The sequence below is a fragment of the Narcine bancroftii genome, chromosome 1, assembly GCF_036971445.1.
Source record: "Narcine bancroftii isolate sNarBan1 chromosome 1, sNarBan1.hap1, whole genome shotgun sequence".
Taxonomy (NCBI): Eukaryota; Metazoa; Chordata; class Chondrichthyes; order Torpediniformes; family Narcinidae; genus Narcine; species Narcine bancroftii.
This window is the reverse complement of record NC_091469.1, coordinates 324882264-324903709: the sequence shown is the minus strand read 5'-3', so window position 1 is coordinate 324903709 and position 21446 is coordinate 324882264. Positions and strand designations below refer to the sequence as shown.

General features: G+C 39.3%; 1 protein-coding gene across 3 annotated transcripts in view; it reads left to right on the top strand.

Annotated features, from left to right (window-relative positions):
* aldh5a1 (aldehyde dehydrogenase 5 family, member A1 (succinate-semialdehyde dehydrogenase)) overlaps positions 1 to 21446 on the top strand; it is a 61304-nt gene that overhangs the window by 27479 nt on the left and 12379 nt on the right. For 2 of the 3 annotated variants that reach the window (XM_069907697.1, XM_069907687.1), the window contains exons 4-7: positions 2820 to 2867; positions 6258 to 6374; positions 10751 to 10894; positions 21097 to 21240. In XM_069907697.1, the coding sequence (XP_069763798.1) occupies positions 2820 to 2867; positions 6258 to 6374; positions 10751 to 10894; positions 21097 to 21240 (453 nt within the window). The remainder of the gene's footprint in view (positions 1 to 2819; positions 2868 to 6257; positions 6375 to 10750; positions 10895 to 21096; positions 21241 to 21446) is intronic. The other variant, XM_069907691.1, reaches the window with a different exon arrangement.

Sequence of the window (21446 nt, the reverse complement as noted above, 5' to 3'; positions counted from 1 at the left end):
ACGCCACGGTCGCGAACTCAGGCCTTACAGCCGAACCGTTCATCGGTGCTCCCGACACCTCGAATGCAGACCCTCGCCTTGGACCTGGCCGCCCACCTATCGGAGCTCCTGACACCTCCGACAACGCAGATACTTAGCGCAATCCCGACCTCCCCCCGAGGCAGGACATGCGTAGTGATGCGCAGACTCTTGAATTCAATACGCTTTTGTTCTTTGTTCCTTTGAGATTTTTTGGAGTTCTGCCATTGATACGGTATTTTGGATTCTAGTGTGAATTTCAGCCCCTCAAAAAAATGGTCTACAAAATTCAACTTTTACATGAATATTTACATTAAATCACCTTGAGAGTAGTGCGGGAGGCAGGAAAAAAACTTCACAGACAATGCAAAGCTTGTCAGTACTAGTAAACAATAATGAGAATAAAGTATCAGAACAAAATATAAAGTATGATTGGGAATAGGGCCTTTCAACCCATCAAGCCAGCCCTGCCATTTAAGTGACCTAAATCTTTGGTTCTCTTCTAACCCACGTCACCTCTGTATTAAAAAAATCTAATGTGGGAACTACTCAGTTTGCTCAGTTTCTGGGTTGTAACTGGAGTCTGGATTCCTGGAATGAAGGGATTACCATATGAGGAATGTTCGATGGGTTTTGGACTGGACTCCTTGGAGCTCAGAAAAACGAAAGGGGTGGCGGGGGGGGGGGGGGAAGGTCCATCATAAGCCCTTTTTATGGAGCAACGCCACATTGCAGCTGGCTGAATAAGTGGGGAGGGGGGGGGGGGGAGGCGGACTTGCCTTTTATGGAGAAGGCCTATAAAGGCTGATCCAGTGTTGATTTTATGGAACTGCAGAGCAGTTCCAGTGATGTGGGGGATTATGGGTAATGAAGATGGCCATTGATCCTGCATTAAAACCAAAAGAGGCTCACCCTGCTGGGCTCCGCCGCACCCTTGTCTGCCTCCTTCCAGCCTGGCTCGGTGAAGGATCGGGGGGGGTGGGAAAACGGGAAGAGGACATTTCCAGGTGGCAGGAGGGAGCCCTAACCCCAACACCAATCACCGGGGGAGCCCTGGTGTTGGCTTCTGTGTCACAGGCTGACGATGCCATTACAACGTCATCAGCCTAGTCCTAAGCAGCCAGCTTCAGTGGCAGCGCCTTTATGGAGCGAAGCGAAGTGACTTGCTCCACCTCTGGGACTACCCCCCTGGAAGGATTGGAGTCTGCATCCAGCATCTGTCGTCAGCAGTTTTATAAAGGTAGGTGCAGCAATGTGAAGGTGGAGAATATCTGTCTTTACATTCGCTTCTTTTTAATCTCTATAAAAAGGCCTAGAAAAGCATTTCAAATGTTGAAAGGTGCAGACAGAGTAGATGTGGCAAACTTGTTTCCCAGGGTAAAGGAGTCTAGGACATCAAGGCACAAATTCAGGTTTGAAGGGTGCCTATGTAAAACAGAAATGTGAAGGAATTTCTTTAGCCAGAGAGTGGCGAACCTCTGGAGTTTGCTACCCACGGGCAAGTTGTTTGGGGTATTTAGGGCAGAGATTGATAGGTATCTGAATAGTCAGGGTATTACAGGTTACGGCGAGAAGGCAGGGGAGTGGGGCTGAATGGGAGAATGGATCAGCTCATGATGGAATAGTGGTGGGGGCTTGATGGGCCAAATGGTCTACATCTGCTCCTATATCTTGTGTTCCATCTGTAGACCTTGGACTCTCATTTAGGGTTTGCTGGTGATGCAGTTGAGAAATAATTAAAAAGTAAGGTTCAAAAGTGTTCCCATTAAAGAATGTAGTTATGGTTGTCTTTAGATACGTGATGGGATTTAATGCTGATTTTTCTGTAAAGACTGTAGTTACTCAACCCCCTTTAAATATTAACTGAGTTCTGGATCATTTGAGAGTCCACTGTCCATTTTTGGAACTATCAGTGTCTCCTGTACTTGAGATTTTTCTTTTCATCGCTATTCTGTGCAGATTAATGTTTACTTACAAAATAGGGTCAGCAGGGAAATTGGCCCTTTGGCCAACTCATCCTTGGTAACTAAAGTCCAACCTGAGTTAGTCCCGTTTGCCTCTGTTAATTCCATGTTGCTCCAAACATTGCCCATCCTACTCCTGTACAAATATCTTTTAAATGTTTTTTAAAAATATTTTGTTTAACGTTGAACATCCCAAATATAATAATAGGTACTACAATTAAGTACATACATAGTGCGATGAATCATTTAAATATATAAACCCAACTTCCCAACTAATACCCTCCCTCCTCCCTACCCCAACTACAAAGAAAGAAAAAGGAGATCATTATCTAATACAAACATTTTTAAAACTTGAAAGCTTCTTGGCTGCAGGGGCAGCGACATCCACTTGGAGTGGACCGAGACCTCACACTTTAACATCAAATGTTTTCAAATAAGGGCTCCAAACTTTAACAAAAAAAAGAATATCTATCTCTCAAATTACATGTAATCTTTTCTAAAGGAATTCCGACTTTCACTTCATTGTGCCATCTTTTCATCCCTAAATTCAAATCCGATTTCCATGTAATAGCTAAACACTTTTTAGAAACCGCCAATAAGTGCCAAAAATTCAGTATGATACATTCAATTTCAATCTTAAAGCTATTGATTTAATATCTCCTAGTAAAAACAACATTGGGTCAAAAGGTAAATTTATTTTTAATATCTGCTCTAAAAATAATTTAATTTGCAGCCAAAAACTTTTAACCTTAGGATAAGTCCATGTCGAATGAAAAAAAGTACCTACTTCTTGGCCCCATCTGAAGAACTAAGCTGAAAATTTTTCAATTTCAACAGAGTCCAAATACAATTGATGTAAGAAATTGTACTGCGCTAATCTACAAGGTACATTTGTTGCTTTTAAATGTTATACCTGTTCCTGCCTCTGTTACTTCCTCTCGCTCCTTGTTCCATGTACCAGCCATGCTCAGTGTGGAAAAGGTTCAGATTATTTTACTGTCATGTAATAAAGCAGAAAATGTAACATTACACAATTTCCTTTAGTCCACGCAAGGCAGACAAATATTCAGCAGAAATTGTCCGGCGCCCCTTACATTCAGAGATAGAGAAGTAAAAGAGTCACTGATTGTCCGTGGATTTTCTTTCCCGCTGCTGTACAGTTCAAATCATCTGCAACTCGATCTCCAGATCCAAACCTCCGACACAATCGGGAAATCTCCAGCACCCTCTCGCATCCCGCTACCTGGTATCCCTTCAGTCAGTCTCCAGCAGTCCGCAGTGCGGTGTGAGTCCCTTGACCGCAGTCGCCACCAACCCGCAGTCTGCGCGGGTTCCTCACATGGAGTCACCAACAGCCCTGCTGCCTCTGTGTTCTTCAGCCACGGAGCCACTCACTGGTTCGCTGCAGTGGTCACCGTCTCATTGGTCATCATCTCTGCTTCTGCAGTGGTGGTGTGTCTGTTTTCTGGTGCCCTGCACCAGTCCTCCGCTTCCCCAGAGTCTGCGACCCTTCGAAGCTCCTGCCGATTGTAGGTGCCACCATCTTGTCCCAGACCCTGCGGTCGCAGAATTTTAAAATAAACCATTGGCAGCTTCTTTAGCAGTCTAAAGGCTGTACAGAGCTGACGGCCATCGAACTGGGTGGTTGAACCATCCCCTTCCCCAGGGAGCTCTCCCTGGGTCTGCACATTAGGTCCCCTTTAATCTTTTCCTTTCACCTTGAACCAATGCTCCTTCCTATCCTGGGGGGAAAATATACAGGGTAACCATTCACCTTGCCTCTGCCTCTCATAACCTTGTATATTTCTGACATCTTCTCTCGCTCCAGGGAAATAATTCCAGCTGATCCAGTCCCTCCTTATAAACACAAAACCCCAGTGCTGATCTCAACCTTGCCAATCTTTTCTGTATCCCCTCCAGCTTCACAATATCCTTCCTCTAGCTTTTCAACCAGAGCTGCAAACGATGCTCCAGATGAGGTCTTACCCAGCTGCAACAAGACCATCGAACCTGTTTAACCAATGCCTTGACTGATGAGGCAAACCTGTCAAATTACATCATATTGTCTCCCCTGCTGTTGCTTTTAGGGTGCAATGTACTTGTACCCTTGGGCCACTCTTGCCATTCACTGGGAGTCAGGCCGGATTAAATCTCAGGAGGGAGCCAGGGGATCACGACCCAGTCCTCGTCGAGGGCTCAGTAGCGGAGAGGGTCAGGAACTTCAAATTGTTTTTCAGGAAGTAGATTCTTATCCTTTGAACAAATGAGAGATAAGTACAATATAACTGGAGATACAGCGCTGGCATATTACCAACTGAAATCCTACTTGAAAGATAAATTAGGAAGCAATTTGAGTTTACCAGAGGGAAGTAACCTTGAATATGTGATTACAGATACAATGTTAATCAAAAGATTTATAACAAATATGTATATTAAACTGCAAGAAAAGGAGAATGAGGAAACAAATGGTAAAACTAAACAAAAATGGGAACAAGATTTAAATATAAAGATAAAAAAGGAAACATGGGAGAAATTATGTTCTGGAACGATGAGAAATACAATAAATACGAGGCTGCGTATGATACAATATAATTGGTTACACAGACTATACATTACACCGCAAAAGTTAAATAAATGGGACCCAACAGTATCTGATAGATGTTTTCGATGTAAAAAAGAAAGGGGAACAACAATTCATGCAATCTGGACATGTGAGAGAGTAGAAAAATTTTGGGATAATCTCAATCAGATATTAAATAAAATAACAGAAAACAATATACCAAAGAATCCAGAGATCTTTCTCCTAAGTAACATAAAAAATAAAGAATTTGGAATTGACTTGGAAGATGCACAAAAAAGATTTGTTAAGATAGCCCTAGCCGTAGCAAAAAAATGTATTTTGTCAACCTGGAAATTGGAAGATAATTTGAAAATACAACAATGGTATATAGAAATGAATAAATGTATTCCATTAGAAAAAATAACATATAGTTTAAGAAATAATATTGAAATATTCGAACAAGTATGGGAGCCTTACATTAAATACAATAGCAAAAACCTACCGGGGACAAACATTACCTAAGTTGATGGAAGGAGAAGGAAAGAAAAGAATGGACTCTGTAGAATTTCTGGTGTATTTTTGTTGAATGACAACATTGTCTGACTGAATTAATGCAACCTAGATTGTATACCTCAAATGGATGAGAGGGGGGGGGTGGGGGGGGTGGCTTGGGAGGAGGGAGGGGGGGGCGGAGAAAAAGTCACTGTAAATGTGTGAAAAAGAAAAAATGTATTGTGATTTATGGTGTGAAAAATAAAAAATTTTAAAAAAAAAGACACAAAGCAAGCGGTTTTGCCTGCAGCAAGCCATTGCAAAGAACTAATGATATAATGTGAGACATCACTTCATTTTAGTGTAGGGGTGGCCAACCAATGGCAAATGCACCAAAAGGGGCACATTTTATTATTAGAAGTGGAGCATCGAAGGAGGCACAGTTAGCACAGACGTAGGCTCGATTCACCTAGACAGAGTTCCCCCCCTTTAGAGCTCGTCGAAAGAATCAAAGACTTGTTGATCCAAACCAAGGCTTTTATTAGCAAAAGACAGGAGCTCTTCACAGGTGGCCGACCAGTCCGGAATGATCCGACCTGGCTAGGGACACATCCCTTTAAGGCCCAGACAGTAGGCGTGACTAAGCTTTCAGCCAATCGCTGTAAGCACAGTCATTACACTCTAGATACTGTAACTATATACATTGGTGATAGGTCTGTACTATCACACCCCCTACTAAAACAAATACACACATATTTCTTCTCTGCTCCGTCCACCCTTCCTCAACCTTCTCCCGTTTGCTCTCAACATATCAAAAGATCGAAGCTGAATACGACAAGGCGGCCACCGAGACCACCTCTCGCGAGACTTCCTTGTCACTGTTTATTTTGACGCGCGGAATGTAAAAGGTTGGCCACCCCTGTTCTGGAGTCTCATCCCATAAAGCTGCACCGTTCCCTCAGCTTCAAATGAAGGGCCGGCGTGGATTTAATCTACCAACTTCAGAAGCAAACGTGCTATGAATGAGCCTTACCAATGTGTGCCAACCTCCCCCCACCACTTAATGTGATCAATTCCATTAAAGAGATGCTAGCAATTATGCTGCGTTAGCACAAAGCTCTCAGCTGTGTTTCGCACAGTCTAAAGTACTCCTCGAAGGGAATGTAATCTTTAACTTTTGTTAGTAGCTCTGAAACTGTTCTACCATGTTGTTCTCTTCACAGTGGAATTTTCCCAGTGCCATGCTGACAAGAAAGGCTGGGGCAGCCTTGGCTGTAGGCTGCACAGTAGTGGTGAAGCCTGCCGATGATACTCCCCTCTCTGCATTAGCACTGGCGGAGGTGAGCCACCTCGCATGATGCTATTATAGAAACAAATTTTCAAGAGTACTTTGCCTTGTTTGTATGTTTGCACCCATCCACCTTTCAGATCACCTCCTTTCCATATTATACCTTCCAGTGACTTAACTTGCAAACCATAGAACACTACCACACTGAAACAGGCCTTTTGACCCATCTAGTTTGTTCCTCCAGCGCTCCCGCAGCTTCTGCAATCTCAGACTCCTGTTCCATCTATTGGGCGGCCCGAGCTCCGGATCCAAACCTACGAGATGAGCTCCCGTGATCCTTTGGAGCCCTTCTTGCCCTTGGTGCCCTCTTGGATCCACGTTCCGATACCTTGTTCCTATGAGCCAGTAGTCCATGACCTGCATGAGTCCTTTGACCAAAGTCGCCAACGGCCCGAAACCTGTGTGGGTTCTTCAGCTGCTGGTCCACTGTCATGGTCACCTTCCCTGCAGGGTCATCTCCCCTACTTTCCTTCTCAACGGGGTGGTGTTCTTCCCATTTCTGGTGCCCTCCACTGATCCACTGCACCCCTCCTATGCTGACCAGCACAGGCACCACCATCGTGGTTACAGACCTCCATGGTTGTAGAGAATTTAACAAAAAGCTCCTTTAACAGGCTGTTTAAAGCTGTGGCATCAGGACTGGCCAGAAGGGAGCCAACAAGAAAGACAGGCCACAAAAGCCAGTGGCTGTACCTTTGATTGGTATAAAGTGAAAGGAATCAAAGGAGGTTGTTCAGGGCAATAACAGGATCTTCCAATTGGAGGAGAATGTAGGTGGGGGGGGGGGGGGCAACAGTTTGGATCCATGGACTAAAAGAAATGCAGGGTCTAAAGTCCTTGCAGGTATAAATTTAAAAGTAGACATACAGCACAGCCACAGGCTATTTCGGCCCATGAACCTACACTGCCCGATTACACCCAGTACATTTTGAACGGTAGGAGGAAACCGGAGCCCCTGGGGAAAACCCAGGCAAACATGGGGAGAACATAGAAACAGGAACATAGAAAATAGGTGCAGGAGTAGGACATTTGGGCCTTAAAGCTTACACCCCCATCATGTTGATCATGGCCAATCATCTACTCAGTACCCAGTACCCAGTACCTGCCTTCTCCCCATACCCCCTGATCCCCTTAGCCACAAGGGCCAAATCTAACTCCCTCTTAAATATTGATAAGGAACCAGCTTCAACTACTTCCTGTGGCAAAGAATTCCACAGATTCACCACTCTGAGAGATTTTTTTTCTCATCTCAGTCCTAAAAGATTTCCCCCTTATCCTTAAACTGTGACCCCTGGTTCTGGTTTTCCCCAACATCAGGAACAACCTTCCTGCATCTAGCCTGTCTAATCCCTTAACAATTTTATACGTTTCAAAAGATTCCCCCCCCCCCACTCTTCTAAATGCCAGTGAGCATAACCCTATAGTCGATCCAGCCTTTCTTCATATGCAAGTCCTGCCATCCCTGGTATCAATCTAGTGAACTTTCATTGCACTCCCTCTATGGCCAGGATGTCTTTGGTGTGGTCTCACCAAGGCCCTGTACAGCTGCAGTAGAACCTCTCTGCTCCTGTATGCAAATCCTCTTGCTATGAATGCTAACATACCATTCGCTTTCCTCACTGCCTGCTGTACCTGCGCGCCCACTTTCAACAACTGGTGCACAGCAACACCCAGATCTCGTTGCACCTCTCCTTTTCCTAATCGGATACCATTGAGGTAATAAACTTCTCTCCTGTTCTTTCCTCCAAAGTAGATAACCTCATATTTATCCACATTATATTGCATCTATCATGCCTTGGCCCACTCATTTAACTTGTCCAAGTCACCCTGCATCCTCTTAGCATCCTCTACACAGCAAATCCTGCCACCCAGCTTCATGCCATCTGCAAACTTGGAGATGCGGCTTTCTAGTCCCTCATCTAAATCATTGATATATATTGTAAATAACTGGGGTCCTAGCACTGAGCCTTGTGGTACCCCACTAGTCACTGCCTGCCATTCTGAAAAGAACCTGTTTGTTCCTACTCTTTGCTTCCTGTCTGTCAACCAATTCTCTATCCACCTTAATCCCATACCCACCCATGTGTTTTAAGTTTGTACACTAATCTGTGCGGGACTTTATTAAAAGCTGTTTGAAAGTCCTGATATCCCACATCCACTGGTTCTCCCTTATCCTCTCTATTAGTTACATCCTCAAAAAATTCTATAAGATTCGTACCAACTTCTTGCTGACAGCGCAGGATTTGAACCCAAGACCTGGCTGTAACACCGTTGTGCTAACCGTGTCACCCCTAGGGACATCCATGGTGAAGATGAAGCAGCGAGAGCCAATGAATTGGAAGTTGTTAAAATAGTGCAGAGTATGTCAGGATGTCGGTGGGAAGGAACAGGACAGGGGGGTGGGGGGGGGAGAGTGGGATACAAGATAGAATCTTATCTAGTTAGGGCAGCACAGTTAACGCAAAGCTATTACACAGCCAGCAACCTGGGTTCAAATCTGACACTGCTTGTAAGGAATTTGTACGTTCTCCCTGTGTCTGCGTGAGTTTGCCCCAGGAGCTCCTGTTTCCTCCCATCCTTCAAAACATATGGGAGTAGCAGGTCAATTGGGATATTTGGGCAGCATGGGCTTGTGGGCTGAAAGGGCCTGTTACTATGCTGTATGTCTAAATTTAAATTTAAATTTCAAGTCGGGGTATGAGAAGATAAGTTCAGTGGAGCAAAAGCAAGCAGAAACATTGGGTCTACCGGGACAGTCACGTTTGTGTATTTTGGATAAGAGATAGGAACAGATTACTTCAGGTTGGGCCACTGTTAGCCTGGAGGCTGTGGAGGGGAGATTTCCAGAAGTGCTGAGATCTGTGATGCTATGGAAGACTGTGGTTCTTGGTGAGGTTGTAGTCCAGGTTTAGGGTTAAGGAGGTGGCTGAGAGCTGTTGTCTCACCTCTGCATGGTAGAGGTCAGCACTTCAAGCCACTCCAAAACATCAGCTTTCCTTCCCCCACAGTTGCTGCCTGACCCATTGTTCCTCCAGCAACTGTTATTTTTGTTCCAGATTTGAGTCTCTGGTGTATCAAAATTTATTATCTACTGCCTCAATGTATGAAGTAACTCCCAGACCTACTCGAACTTGAAGTTTGCCTATTTCTCTACAAATGTCTATATCAAATCTCCTTTTAATTCCTGTCTTTAGAATGCCAAGGTATTTTAACTGTTTTGGTTCAAGCTGGGTCAATAGATTTGTTAACCTTCTCTGACATGTCTTCGAGGCTCTATTGCTGATCCTCCAATGGGGAAACTGCACTCGAGTACCTAACCAAACCTTCACAGAACCCATAGATCACTACAGCGCAGAAAACAGGCCTCTTGGTCCCTCCAGTCTGTGCCGAATCATTATTCTGCCTCGTCCCACTGACCATACTGACCCAGTCCAAACCCATCCCACCCATGCACCTGTCTGGGTTTTTCTTCTCTATTAATATTGAGCCTGCATTCACCACCTCAGTAGGTAGCTCGTTCCACACTTCCACCACTCTCTGTGTGAAGAAGTTCCCTCTCATGTTACCCTTAATCTTTACCCCTTTCACCCTTAACCCATGTCCACTGGTTTGTATCTCACCTTCCCTCAGTGGAAAAAGCCTGCTTGCATCTACTCCATCTATCCCCAACATAAATTTGTATACCTCTATAAAATTAAATTAAACCCAATTCCAGTTATCTCCAAATTCTCCTGATAAATCCTCTGCAGGTTGAGGATGCACATCTTCACTTAGTAACTCCACACTGATAAATAAAATGGTCATTGAATGTGGTGCATTCTCTTCATGCTTGTTCATAAGACTTCCTTCACCTTGCCTTTTTGGAGTTGGGTGCAGGTTTCTTAGCACAATAATGCCAATGTTTTTCTTGGACAAAAAGTGAATGATCAAATATTTGTGTGGGGGAGAAAACAACATAGAATTGGATCACCTAGGATGAATGGATTATTTTTAGGATACCTGGGCAAAGTAAGTTTATAGAGATGCAGCACGGTTGCAGTCCATTCCGGCCCACAAGCCCGCACCCCCATATACACCCATGAGACCAATGAATTGCCTAATCCTGTATGTGTTTGTAATGTTGGAAGAAACCAGAGGCAGCCAGGGAAAACCTACACGGTCACGGGGAAAATGTACCTCACAGACAGCGGCGGAATTGAACCCATGCCATTGGTGTTGTAACAGCATTGCACTATCTGCTACTCCAACCATATTAAGTACTAAGTTTATTGTTCGTAATCATCAGTTACAAATGTGAGAAGATTCACAACATTTCAAAGATGAGGATTTCTTAAATGTTAAACGCAATAAAATGTCCTATCTTGGCAGCTGGCAGATGAGGCTGGAATCCCTGCAGGAGTTTTCAATGTGATTCCTTCCTCCAAGTCCAACACACCTGCTGTAGGAGAAGTGCTTTGCACCGATCCTCTTGTGGCTGCGATTTCCTTCACTGGTTCCACGGCTACTGGAAAGGTGAGTGCTTTGGTGCCTTATGGTAGAGTGACTTGTAGCTGATGTATCTTGTTACGTTGATTATTATCTTACCTGTGAGGAAAGATCTTTTGGAGTTGCTCAGTTATGTTCCTACACCATGGATTTAGTTTTAGTGCAAGAATTGGTATCAGAAATACATAGGATTAAAATGCTGCAATTTTTCCACAAGAATCGCACTGGAAAAACTGACATGGGACTACGGGACTTAGACTTCCAGATTTAAAAAAAAATACCACTGAGCTGCACAGGCTAGATTTCTCGCAGCCTTCTTTGTGGAAAACAGCTCCCCCACCCCCCACCTTACATTCAGATGGGAATGCACTCAATGGGGAAGGGGGAAATAAAGGATTTTATCTAAAATGGAGTGTAGAATCTCGAGGGAAAAAAAAGAGATAATCCCATACTAATACATATGATTGGAATGTGGCAAGAAATTAATGAATGTATAGGGAAAAAGAGTAGGAATATCAACAAAAGCACCATTGTTTAAAAAATGTTATTGCCTATTGTCTAGGCAATAGAATATTAAATTTGTTGTATGACAAAGGCATAAGATATATTAAAGACTGCTATACGGAAGGAACTCTTATGTCTTTTGAACAGCTAAGACACAAATATGGAGTGGCCAATGGGACCACCTTTTTTATCTGCAGCTCAGATCATTCTTAAGAGAATGACCCCACCTAAAATTAGTGAAAAGGAACGAATGGTCTGGATGTGGAATACACCCAAATTTATAACAAAAATGTACTGTGCTTTCTAGAGTGAAAGTGCAAAACCAGGGTTGCAGAGGTCAAGGGAAGGATGGAAGCCTGACTTGGGGGTGGTGATTTCAGAAAGAAGCTGGTCAGACTGGTGTAAGGACAGCATGACATCAATTATAAAAACAAGATATGGATTGGTTCAATATAATTATTTTACACCAATTATATCTTACCCCACAAAAGTTACACAGATCAAAAGCAGAAATCTCAGAGATGTGTTTCAGATGTGGAACTGAGACAGGAACTTTCTACATGCTACGTGGTTGTGTGTGAAGGTGAGGCCATTTTGGCAAGAAATCACAGAAAAATTAGCCAGGATAACAGGAGTGGCCTTCACAGGTGACCCAGAGCTGTATCTATTAGATAATTTCATGGAAATAAGCAAAAAATTGAATAAATATCAAATCTCATTTATAAAAATAGCACTGGCTTGTTGCAAAAAGTGTATCGTGATCATTTGGAAGCCCAAAAGCTCTACTTATAGCACAATGGACTGTGGAAATGAACTGCTGCAGACCTACGGGGGAAAAAAAAAATCACATATAACTTGAAGAATAAATATAACACTTTTGTAAAGATCTGGCAGCCATACCTGGGCCACAAAGGAACCCAAAGACAGTAATAAAAAGGAATATAAATGATACCCAAAAATGATTTCCCCCAACTGTATTTTATATATTTTAAAGATTTGTAAGCCCTGACCATGTGCTGATTTGTATATATGGAAAGAGGGAGGGAGGGATGTTTTTGTTGTTGTTGGTAAGAAAAAGTTTAATATATTGCAATATTGAAGATTTTATTGTATCTTTTTGAAAAAAATCAAAAATATTCAAAAAAATGCTGCAATTTTTCAATAAATGTTTGAAGATCTTGTAATTGGATTGTATATAGATATGTTTTTGGGAGATAAATTGGGAAAGGTTTGTTAGAGTAGGTCACATACAAACACTTTAAAACAGATCTTATTTGAAACACTGGAGCTCTGCCCCATGCTAGACATATCGGCTCCACAGCTTTTGCAAGAGCTTTGAAGGGTGCTCGAGAGACTTCACTAATGGATTGTTGTTTACAAAAGGTAACAGATGAAAGAGCTTGTTAGGGCCGCATATTGTCTGGAGGAGAGCTTGCTATTGTAAGAAGGTCATGTTGTTTTGCAAGCAGAGAGAGTCAAACAGGCTTTCTCTCAGAGAGAGAGAGAGAGACATTTACCTTTCATGCACCAAAGCCTGGTGAACTTTATAAATGTTAAATTCTGTGCACAATATAAGAATTTCCTGCAACCAGTGAACTTGGAGGAATGAGAAAAGAGATTGGACTGTGAACCAAAGAACTTTTCTGAACTTACACACATATTACATACACGTGCACTTAGAATTAGAAGGGGGTTAAGTTAGGTTAAGTACATTAATAGAGATAAGTTAAAGTTTGATTCCATCTTCATGTTTAAAGATAATTAAAAGCAACTTTTGTTTAAGTAACCATTTGTCTTGGTGAATATCTATTGCTGCTAGGTTTTGGGGTCCTCTGGGCTCATACCACCTGTTAACGTGGTATGTGTCTAAATTTAAAAAAAATAATTTAAGATTATGATGGACAACTTCAAGTAAACACTGTTGCAAGATCAAACCAGCAACCACAAAGAAGGCATATCACACAGGGCTAAAGATGAACAATTATTTTATTAACAAAAAATTCACCTTCAAACTTTAATTCAAAACCCCCCTTTTATAACAATGGTTACTATGCAAATTTCTATAACAGTGTAAAACTAATAAATTCCCCAGCCTAAATATAACATATGTAATTAAAATCTAAGTTATATTTCCAACCAGCCCACAGAAAAACTTAGACACAAAGCAAAACAAACACAAAACACACAAGACTCACAAAACTTCAATCTCAACCGAAGCAAGGATCATAAACAAAATTCAGTTTGTTTGGTAAACTGAAGCCAAAAGATCTTTGAGAGAGAGAGAGAGCACAAAATTAGAAGTTATCTTGTGTTGCTTGCAGAGAGAGGAACAATGGCTTGGTCTGGATCCTTCTGGCTGCCTTCGAAATGTTCATCCTTTTTGAAATCCCAACATTCTAAACTGTCTTCCAGACCATGACTCATGCTCTGGGCCTTCTTCCACTCCACAGCACCCCCAGTGGTGGTTTATCGTCCAAGTCCAGAAATTTTTTAGATCATTTTCTGCACCTGCTCAGTCCGTCTCCCACTCTCACAGCAGTCCACCTTCACCTTGGCTCTCTAAGGCAAACTGTCACTTTTTAACATAAAACCACACAACACATAGGCCAATACACAACACAGAACTCTGTAACAACACAAAGACAATTTCACACTTACTGTATCAGATAGGAAGTTGGAGAAACATTAAATGAACTTTTATTGTATTTAGTATGTTTAATCGCATCATGATGCTGACACGTTGCGTGAGTTCAACTGGCCTAAAAATGTTTTGCTGCTAATTTTCAATTGTACTCAGCATCTGATGCCTCTCATTGTTAGTGTTGGCCAGTGTTTTATTTTTTCGAAACTTTATTTATTAATTTTAACATATGAAGAAAGTAAGTAATTCACGTACAGAAAAAATACAAAATAAAGTAATACAAGTACAAAGTAACATCGTTAATACAATACCAATCTCGGCATCTCCCCCTAACAACTAAAAACTGACTAAAAAAAAACTATTTTTAACCCCTAAACCACCCCCATGATAAAGAGTGAAGAATTAATACTATTAGTATAATAAAAAAAATAAAAAATATATATCTTAAAAAAAGATCGATATATATAAAAAAAACCAAAAAAATATTAATTAAGTATTAATTATTAATCAAAATTTTTTTTATTATATAAGAATATATATGAAAAAACAAAAACAAAAAGAACTTAAATGAAAAAAAAACAACTAATAATAAAAAAACTAAAAAAAAGAAAAAATATATATAGAAAAAATATATAAAAAAGTTTTTTAAAGAAAACAAAATGATTAATTCAAACTTATTTAAATTGTATATAATCAATAAATGGGGTCCACTTTAACTCATAAAAAGACATCTTATCTTGTATAGAAAAAGATATTCTTTCCATAACCAAACAAAACTTCATCTCTGAATACCACCTATCTAAAGACAATACATTTCTATTCTTCCACGTAATCGCTATACATTTCTTGGCCACTGCCAGCGCTAAGTAAATAAAAGAGATCTGGTAATTATCTAATTCTAAGTCAATCAACAGTTGCATATTCCCTAATAAAAATATATCAGGGTCTAATACAATATGAAGATTATATAGATTATTAAATACAGATTGAATACCTTTCCAAAATTGTTGTAACCGATCACACAACCAAACAGCATGTAAAATAGTACCAGAAACCTGATCACAATGAAAACAAAGATCTGACTTACTAAAACCAAATTTTTTTAATTTTTCAGGTGTTAAATATAATTGATGTATAAAACTATAATTAATCATCGCCAATCTAGCATTAATCAATTTTCGAACACTATTACAGCAGATTTCAGACCAATCTTCTTCAGTTATTGTTAAACTTAAATCTTTTTCCCATTTCATTTTATCTTTATCCCAATCTATTTTACTTTCACTTTCCAACAAAATATGATACAAACCTGATATATAACCCTTTTTTGGAAATGAGAGCTCAAAATCAGTTTCAGACAGTAAATTCATTTGACCACCGCATACCTGTTTTACAAAAGATCTTAACTGATAATACACAAATATAGAATAACCACTTATATCAAATCTCTTTTGCAATTCTACAAAAGAACAAAAATGACTTTCTAAAAAACAGTCAGATAAATTATGTATTCCTTTCTCCTCCCATTGTTTCAAAATAGTATTAGATACCGTGAAAGGAACAAGTTGATTATTATATAATGGTAATCTTCCCGACCACTTATTTTTCAATCCCATTTTATGTAATTTACTTGTCCATAAATTCATTAAATGTTTCAATATTGGTACATCATAAGTTCGTAACAAATTTTTATTCCATCGAAATAAAAATTCATTCGAAAATTTTTCAGAAATAACTGCCAATTCTATCTGTGCCCAACTAGGCATATCTTGTGTGGCCATTAATGCGCTAAGAAATCTAAATTGAGCTGCTTCATAATAAAATTGAAAGTTAGGTAGCCGTAACCCTCCAAATTGAAAATCCCACATCAATTTTTTCAACGCCACCCTAGGAAATTTTCCTTTCCACAAAAAATCCCTAATTACTTTATATAAATCCTTAAAAAATCTTTTTTGTAAGCAACAAGGAATTGATTGAAATAAATATTGTATACGAGGAAAAATATTCATTTTTATAGTATTAATTCTTCCTAATAAACTCAAAAGTAAATCTTTCCATTTAACTAAATCTGCCTTAATCTTCTTCATTAAAGGAAGATAATTAAGTGAATATAAATTTTGGTAGTCAGTATTAACATTAATTCCCAAATATTTAATTTGTTTCGTCCACTTCAAATTCATAATATTTCTAAACATTGAATAATCATCTTTACTAATTGATAAAATTTCACTTTTAGTCCAATTAACCTTATAACCAGATAATTGACCATAAATCTCTAAGGAATCTTGAAGTGCTGGCAGAGAAACATCAGGATCCACCAAATACAGTAAAACATCATCCGCAAATAAATTTATTTTATAATCTTAATTGAAGACTCTCATACCTTTGATACTATCATTCTGACGTATTAATTGTGCTAGAAGTTCAATAACTAAAGCAAACAAGGCGGGTAATAATGGACATCCTTGTCTAGTAGATCTTGTTAAATTAAAGGATTCTGAAAGCAAACCATTAGTAACAACTCTAGCTTTCGGACCATTATACAGAGCCCTAATCATACCAATAAATGAGAGACCAAACGAAAACTTTTCAAGTACTTTAAATAAAAACTTCCATTCTACTCTATCGAATGCCTTTTCTGCATCCAATGAAACCACCATTGGATAATTCTTCTGAGATTTAGATCTATTTATCAAAGTAATTAATCGTAGAATATTATCCGAAGCATACCTATTTTTTATAAAACCTGTTTGATCATGATGTATTATCTTTGGTAAATACTGAGCCAACCTATTAGCCATAACTTTAGCCACTATTTTATTGTCTACATTTAACAAAGATATAGGACGATAAGAAGCTACCTGTAAGGGATCTTTATCTTTTTTTGGTATAACTGTAATTATAGCATTAGAACAGGACTCAGGTAATTGAAAAGTATCATAAAGTTGTTGTATTACATTCTTAAATAAGGAAGATATATCAACATAAAAAGTCTTGTAAAACTCAATAGAAAAACCATCTCCACCAGGCGCTTTTCTATTTGGCATATCTTTTATAGCCATTTCAATTTCACTATCCGTAAAAGGTTTATCTAACTCTTGTCTGTCTTCTTGAGATAACTGGTAAATTAATATTTTTCAAAGAAGAGTCTATTGCATCTTCTTTTATCTCTTTACATTCAGTCAAATAAAGTTTTTTGTAAAAAATTACAAAATTCATCGTTAATTTCTTTTTGACTAAAAGTAATACCCGATTTATTTCTAATAGCTGGTATAATCCTAGATAACTGTTCTTTTTTTAATTGCCAAGCTAATACTTTATGAGCTTTCTCACCCCATTCATAAAATTTATTTTTTGAACGATTCAACAGACATTCAAATCGATATGACTGTAACTTATTATACTTCAACTTTAAATTAGTTAATTGGATCTTTTGGAATTCAGTAGCTTTCTTTTGAAATTCTTTTTCACAGATTGTTATTTTCTTCTCCAAATCCTCAGTTTCTCTAACTCTCTCTTTCTTCAGTTTGGATGCATAACTGATAATTTGACCTCGTAAAAAAGCTTTCATTGCGTCCCACAAAACAAACTGATCAGAAACAGAGTGAACATTATTAGCAATGAAATCCTCAATTTGTTTTCTCAAATAAACAATAAATTCTGGCTTTTATAGTAACATAGTATTAAATCTCCATCTTAAAGTATGTTGTGTAACTTGAGAACTTTGATATTCTAGTAATAACAATAAATGATCCGAGACTAACCTTGCCTTATAATCCACAGATATAACCTTATCCTGTAAATGTGCCGAAATTTTAAAAAAATCAAGTCTTGAAAAAGAATTATGTCGAGAAGAATAAAAAGAAAAGTCTTTCTGTGTAGGATTAAATCTACGCCAAATATCAACTAAATTCAAATCTTTCATCATATTAGCCATATGTATCGCCATCTTAGATTTCTTAATTACATTTGGATACTTATCCAATAACGGTTCTAATACCATATTTAAATCCCCCCCAATCATCACATTGGAATTAACTTGTCCCAATAATAAAGATATTTCTGTAATAAAAGCAGTATCTTCAACATTTGGAGCATAAACATCAATCAAAGTCCAGGCTTCATTAGAGATCATACAATTCAACTTGAGTAGTCTTCCTCCATTTTTCTCCTCGTCTTGCAATTGAAACGGTAAATTCTTATGTACCAAAACCGCAACTCCTTTTGCCTTTGAATTAAATGAAGAATAGAAGACTTGTCTAACCCAGTCCTGCTTAAGTTTCAAATGTTCTTTATCTGTCAAATGAGTTTCCTGTAAAAAGGCCACATCTACTTTAAATTTTTTTAAATAAGCAAGTACTTTCTTACACTTTATAGGATTATTCAAACCCTGAACATTAAGAGAAGCAAATTTAAATTTCGACATGTCTTACAATAGTTAGAAAAAAAAACCCCAACTCTTACCCCCTTACCCTCTCTTAATACGATCAAAAAAAAGAAAGAGAAAAAAATTTTTTTTAAATTATTTAAACAAAAAAAAACCCCTTCACTCTTTAATCTAATAATACAAAAAAAAAGAAAAAAAACGGGTAGGAGGTTAAAAATACCCCTTCCCGTCTAAACCGCGCAATGCGGTAACTCCCCAAAAAAAATGGGTGTGAGATAACTCACACGTAGCAGATGACTTTCAGAAAATAGTGCCTATCCAGTTCTCTCCCCCAACTCTCACTTCATCGTAAACTAACATCATCATTATTTAATATCTCTTTTTTTTTGGAAAAAAAGCATTAGAAAAAAAAAGGACAACTCTTCTTTTAATCAACTCCAACTGCCGAGTCACCATTACGACCATTCCTTCTTGGAGCACGGCTCTTTTCTTCCATCTCTTGTCTCCTTGGAGATCGCGGAAGACTATATCTCTGTTGAAACTGAGTGATTGGCAGCTCTTGAGCAAATGCTATAGCTTCCTTTGGAGAATCAAAGAACTTTGGTTGGTAACCATCTTGAAAAACCTTCAAAACAGCTGGATATCTAAAGGTTGCCTTATAACCTTTCTTCCACAACAACTCTTTAGCAGGGTTGAATTCCCATCGTTGGAACATAACCTCTTGACTCAAATCCGCATAGAAGAAAACTCGATTATTTTGAATCATCAAGGGTGATTTTCTCTGTTGTGCATTTCTAATAGCCACTCGTAAAATTATTTCTCTGTCATAATAATTCAAGCAACGAACCAAAACAGGTCTTGGACTTTGACCTGAAATAGGTCTTCTACGCAAAGCTCTGTGAGCACGTTCCAGTATTATACCTTCTGGGAAATGTTCTTGACCCAGCACCTGCGGAATCCATTCAGTAAAAAAATTTTCTTGGGTCTGGTCCCTCCATACCTTCCGACAAACCAATAATCTTTATATTGTTCCGTCTGGATTGGTTTTCCAAATAATCAATCTTTTTCACCAAATTTTTTATTTTGAGTTTGTAAGTCTTCAACCATTTTGGTCACATCAAGAACTTGATCCCGTATTTCGTCTATATCTTCTTCACACGAATTAAATTTATCTCTCACTTCAAGCTTAAAAGCTCCAAACTCAGCCATCTGTTGTTAATGTATTTTCACCAGGGTATTAAACCTAGTACCAAGTTCAGTCATAATGTTGGATAATCCCTGCATTGTATAAGATAACTTAGATTCAAGATTCACAAGAATCTTTTCAATTGGAAGAGATTCTGGCTCAAGAGATTACTGCTTCTTCTGCATAACCAAAGGATCTTCTGTTCCTTCCTTCATTCTGGTTGCCTTCCTTGTAGTATGACTGCGTGTGGAAACCCCAGCCACAGCCTCTCCAGTAGTGACTGGAGGACGCTGGCCGGGGTTTTCCCCAGTCCATAATGTATTAAGTTCTCCCAGTACATCAAGTTGTATAGGTTCTTCTATCTCAAGAGGTGCAGTTTGCAGCGCCACCGCTACAATTGACAGATGCCTTTCCCCAGCCGGTGTTTCAGCTGGTAACACTTCAGCTGATGATACTACAAGTGGTTCATTCATAACATTGCCGTCAGATGCTACTGCGCATGTGCGAACCTGAGTAACTCTTTGTTCTAAAGGCTGTTTGGCGCCCTCTTTAGGGGGCTCTACCGATGTAACATAGAGCTCTGCATCCGAACACTGTACCTCTCTCCTGGGATCCATTTCACGCTGAGTCCCGGTGTCTTTTCTACAGGTAGGCTCCAAAACTTGAACTTTTGGAAAATGTAGTTTTTTGATGATCTGTTGTCGTTTTTTTTTTACTCTTTTTCACCAATTGTACCATCAGAAGTTAAATTAACAGCACTGAAGTTATCTAAACTTTTAAATCATTTTAACGGGCATTTCTAGACAAAACAATAAGATAGAGTCAGGAGAGGACTGGAAGGCACGTCTGATCCTTACGCCATCTTGCCACGCCCCCGTGTTGGCCAGTGTTGATGGATTCCAGTTGCCCTGATGCCACTTTTACTTGGTAGTAATGTCTTGCTGTTCATCGCTGACTGCACCAAGATCAGGAGGGAAGAAAATGCAGAAAATGAATTTTCAATGACATGTTGCCCCTTGTGGCTTTGTATGCTTAAAGTAGACTTAGAATATGACAGGAAATCATAAAAATAGGTTATATCTAAAAAACGGTACGTGAAAGGAAAACTTTTAAGGTGATTTTTGTGATCAGCTGCCCAAAATCCATAAAATACACTCATAAGTGTTTAGGAAGCAAAATCGTTGTCCAGTGTAATTGGAACAAGCTCAAAAAGAGCTTTAAAAGTGGACCTTTTTTTGGCATATTTGATGTTAGTTTGACTGACTAACTTATTCAGAGAATGTATTGCCACCCATCGTAGGGTTCATTAATAATAATGGTATTGAGAAAGCGATGAAAAACAAACCAGTAAGAAGTGAAAAGATTATGCGAGAGCTGTTCAGTGATCAGTTGTGGAAGGCAATTCCTCTCTGCAGGTGATAGAATGGATCAAAAAGCAAACACCTAATTGGACAGACGTGAAGTGAATGATCACAAGCAGATTTTTGACAGGTTGTCACTGAACCTTTCAGATCCTGCTACGTCATGCCTGTGGCACTGTGAAGAAAGCTTCAATGGAGCTGGGAGGGCTAGCTCCCTTCATCGTTTTTGACAGTGCTGACTTGGATCGAGCTGTAGCTGGTGCCATCGCTTCTAAGTTCCGAAACAGTGGACAGGTGAGCAGATGCCAGAGAGGTGATGTCTCAGAGAACGGCCGCTTTGAAAATTGGGTTTTTATCTTTGGGGTCGTTTTTACTGATTAGCAAGTGTAAATGGATCTTGCTTTGCTAAATTCAAATTGTTCACATTTTAGAAAGTTCATTTCAAGGCACGATCCACGACGGTACCTTGAAATCTATCAGATTGTACGACAAAGGAATTT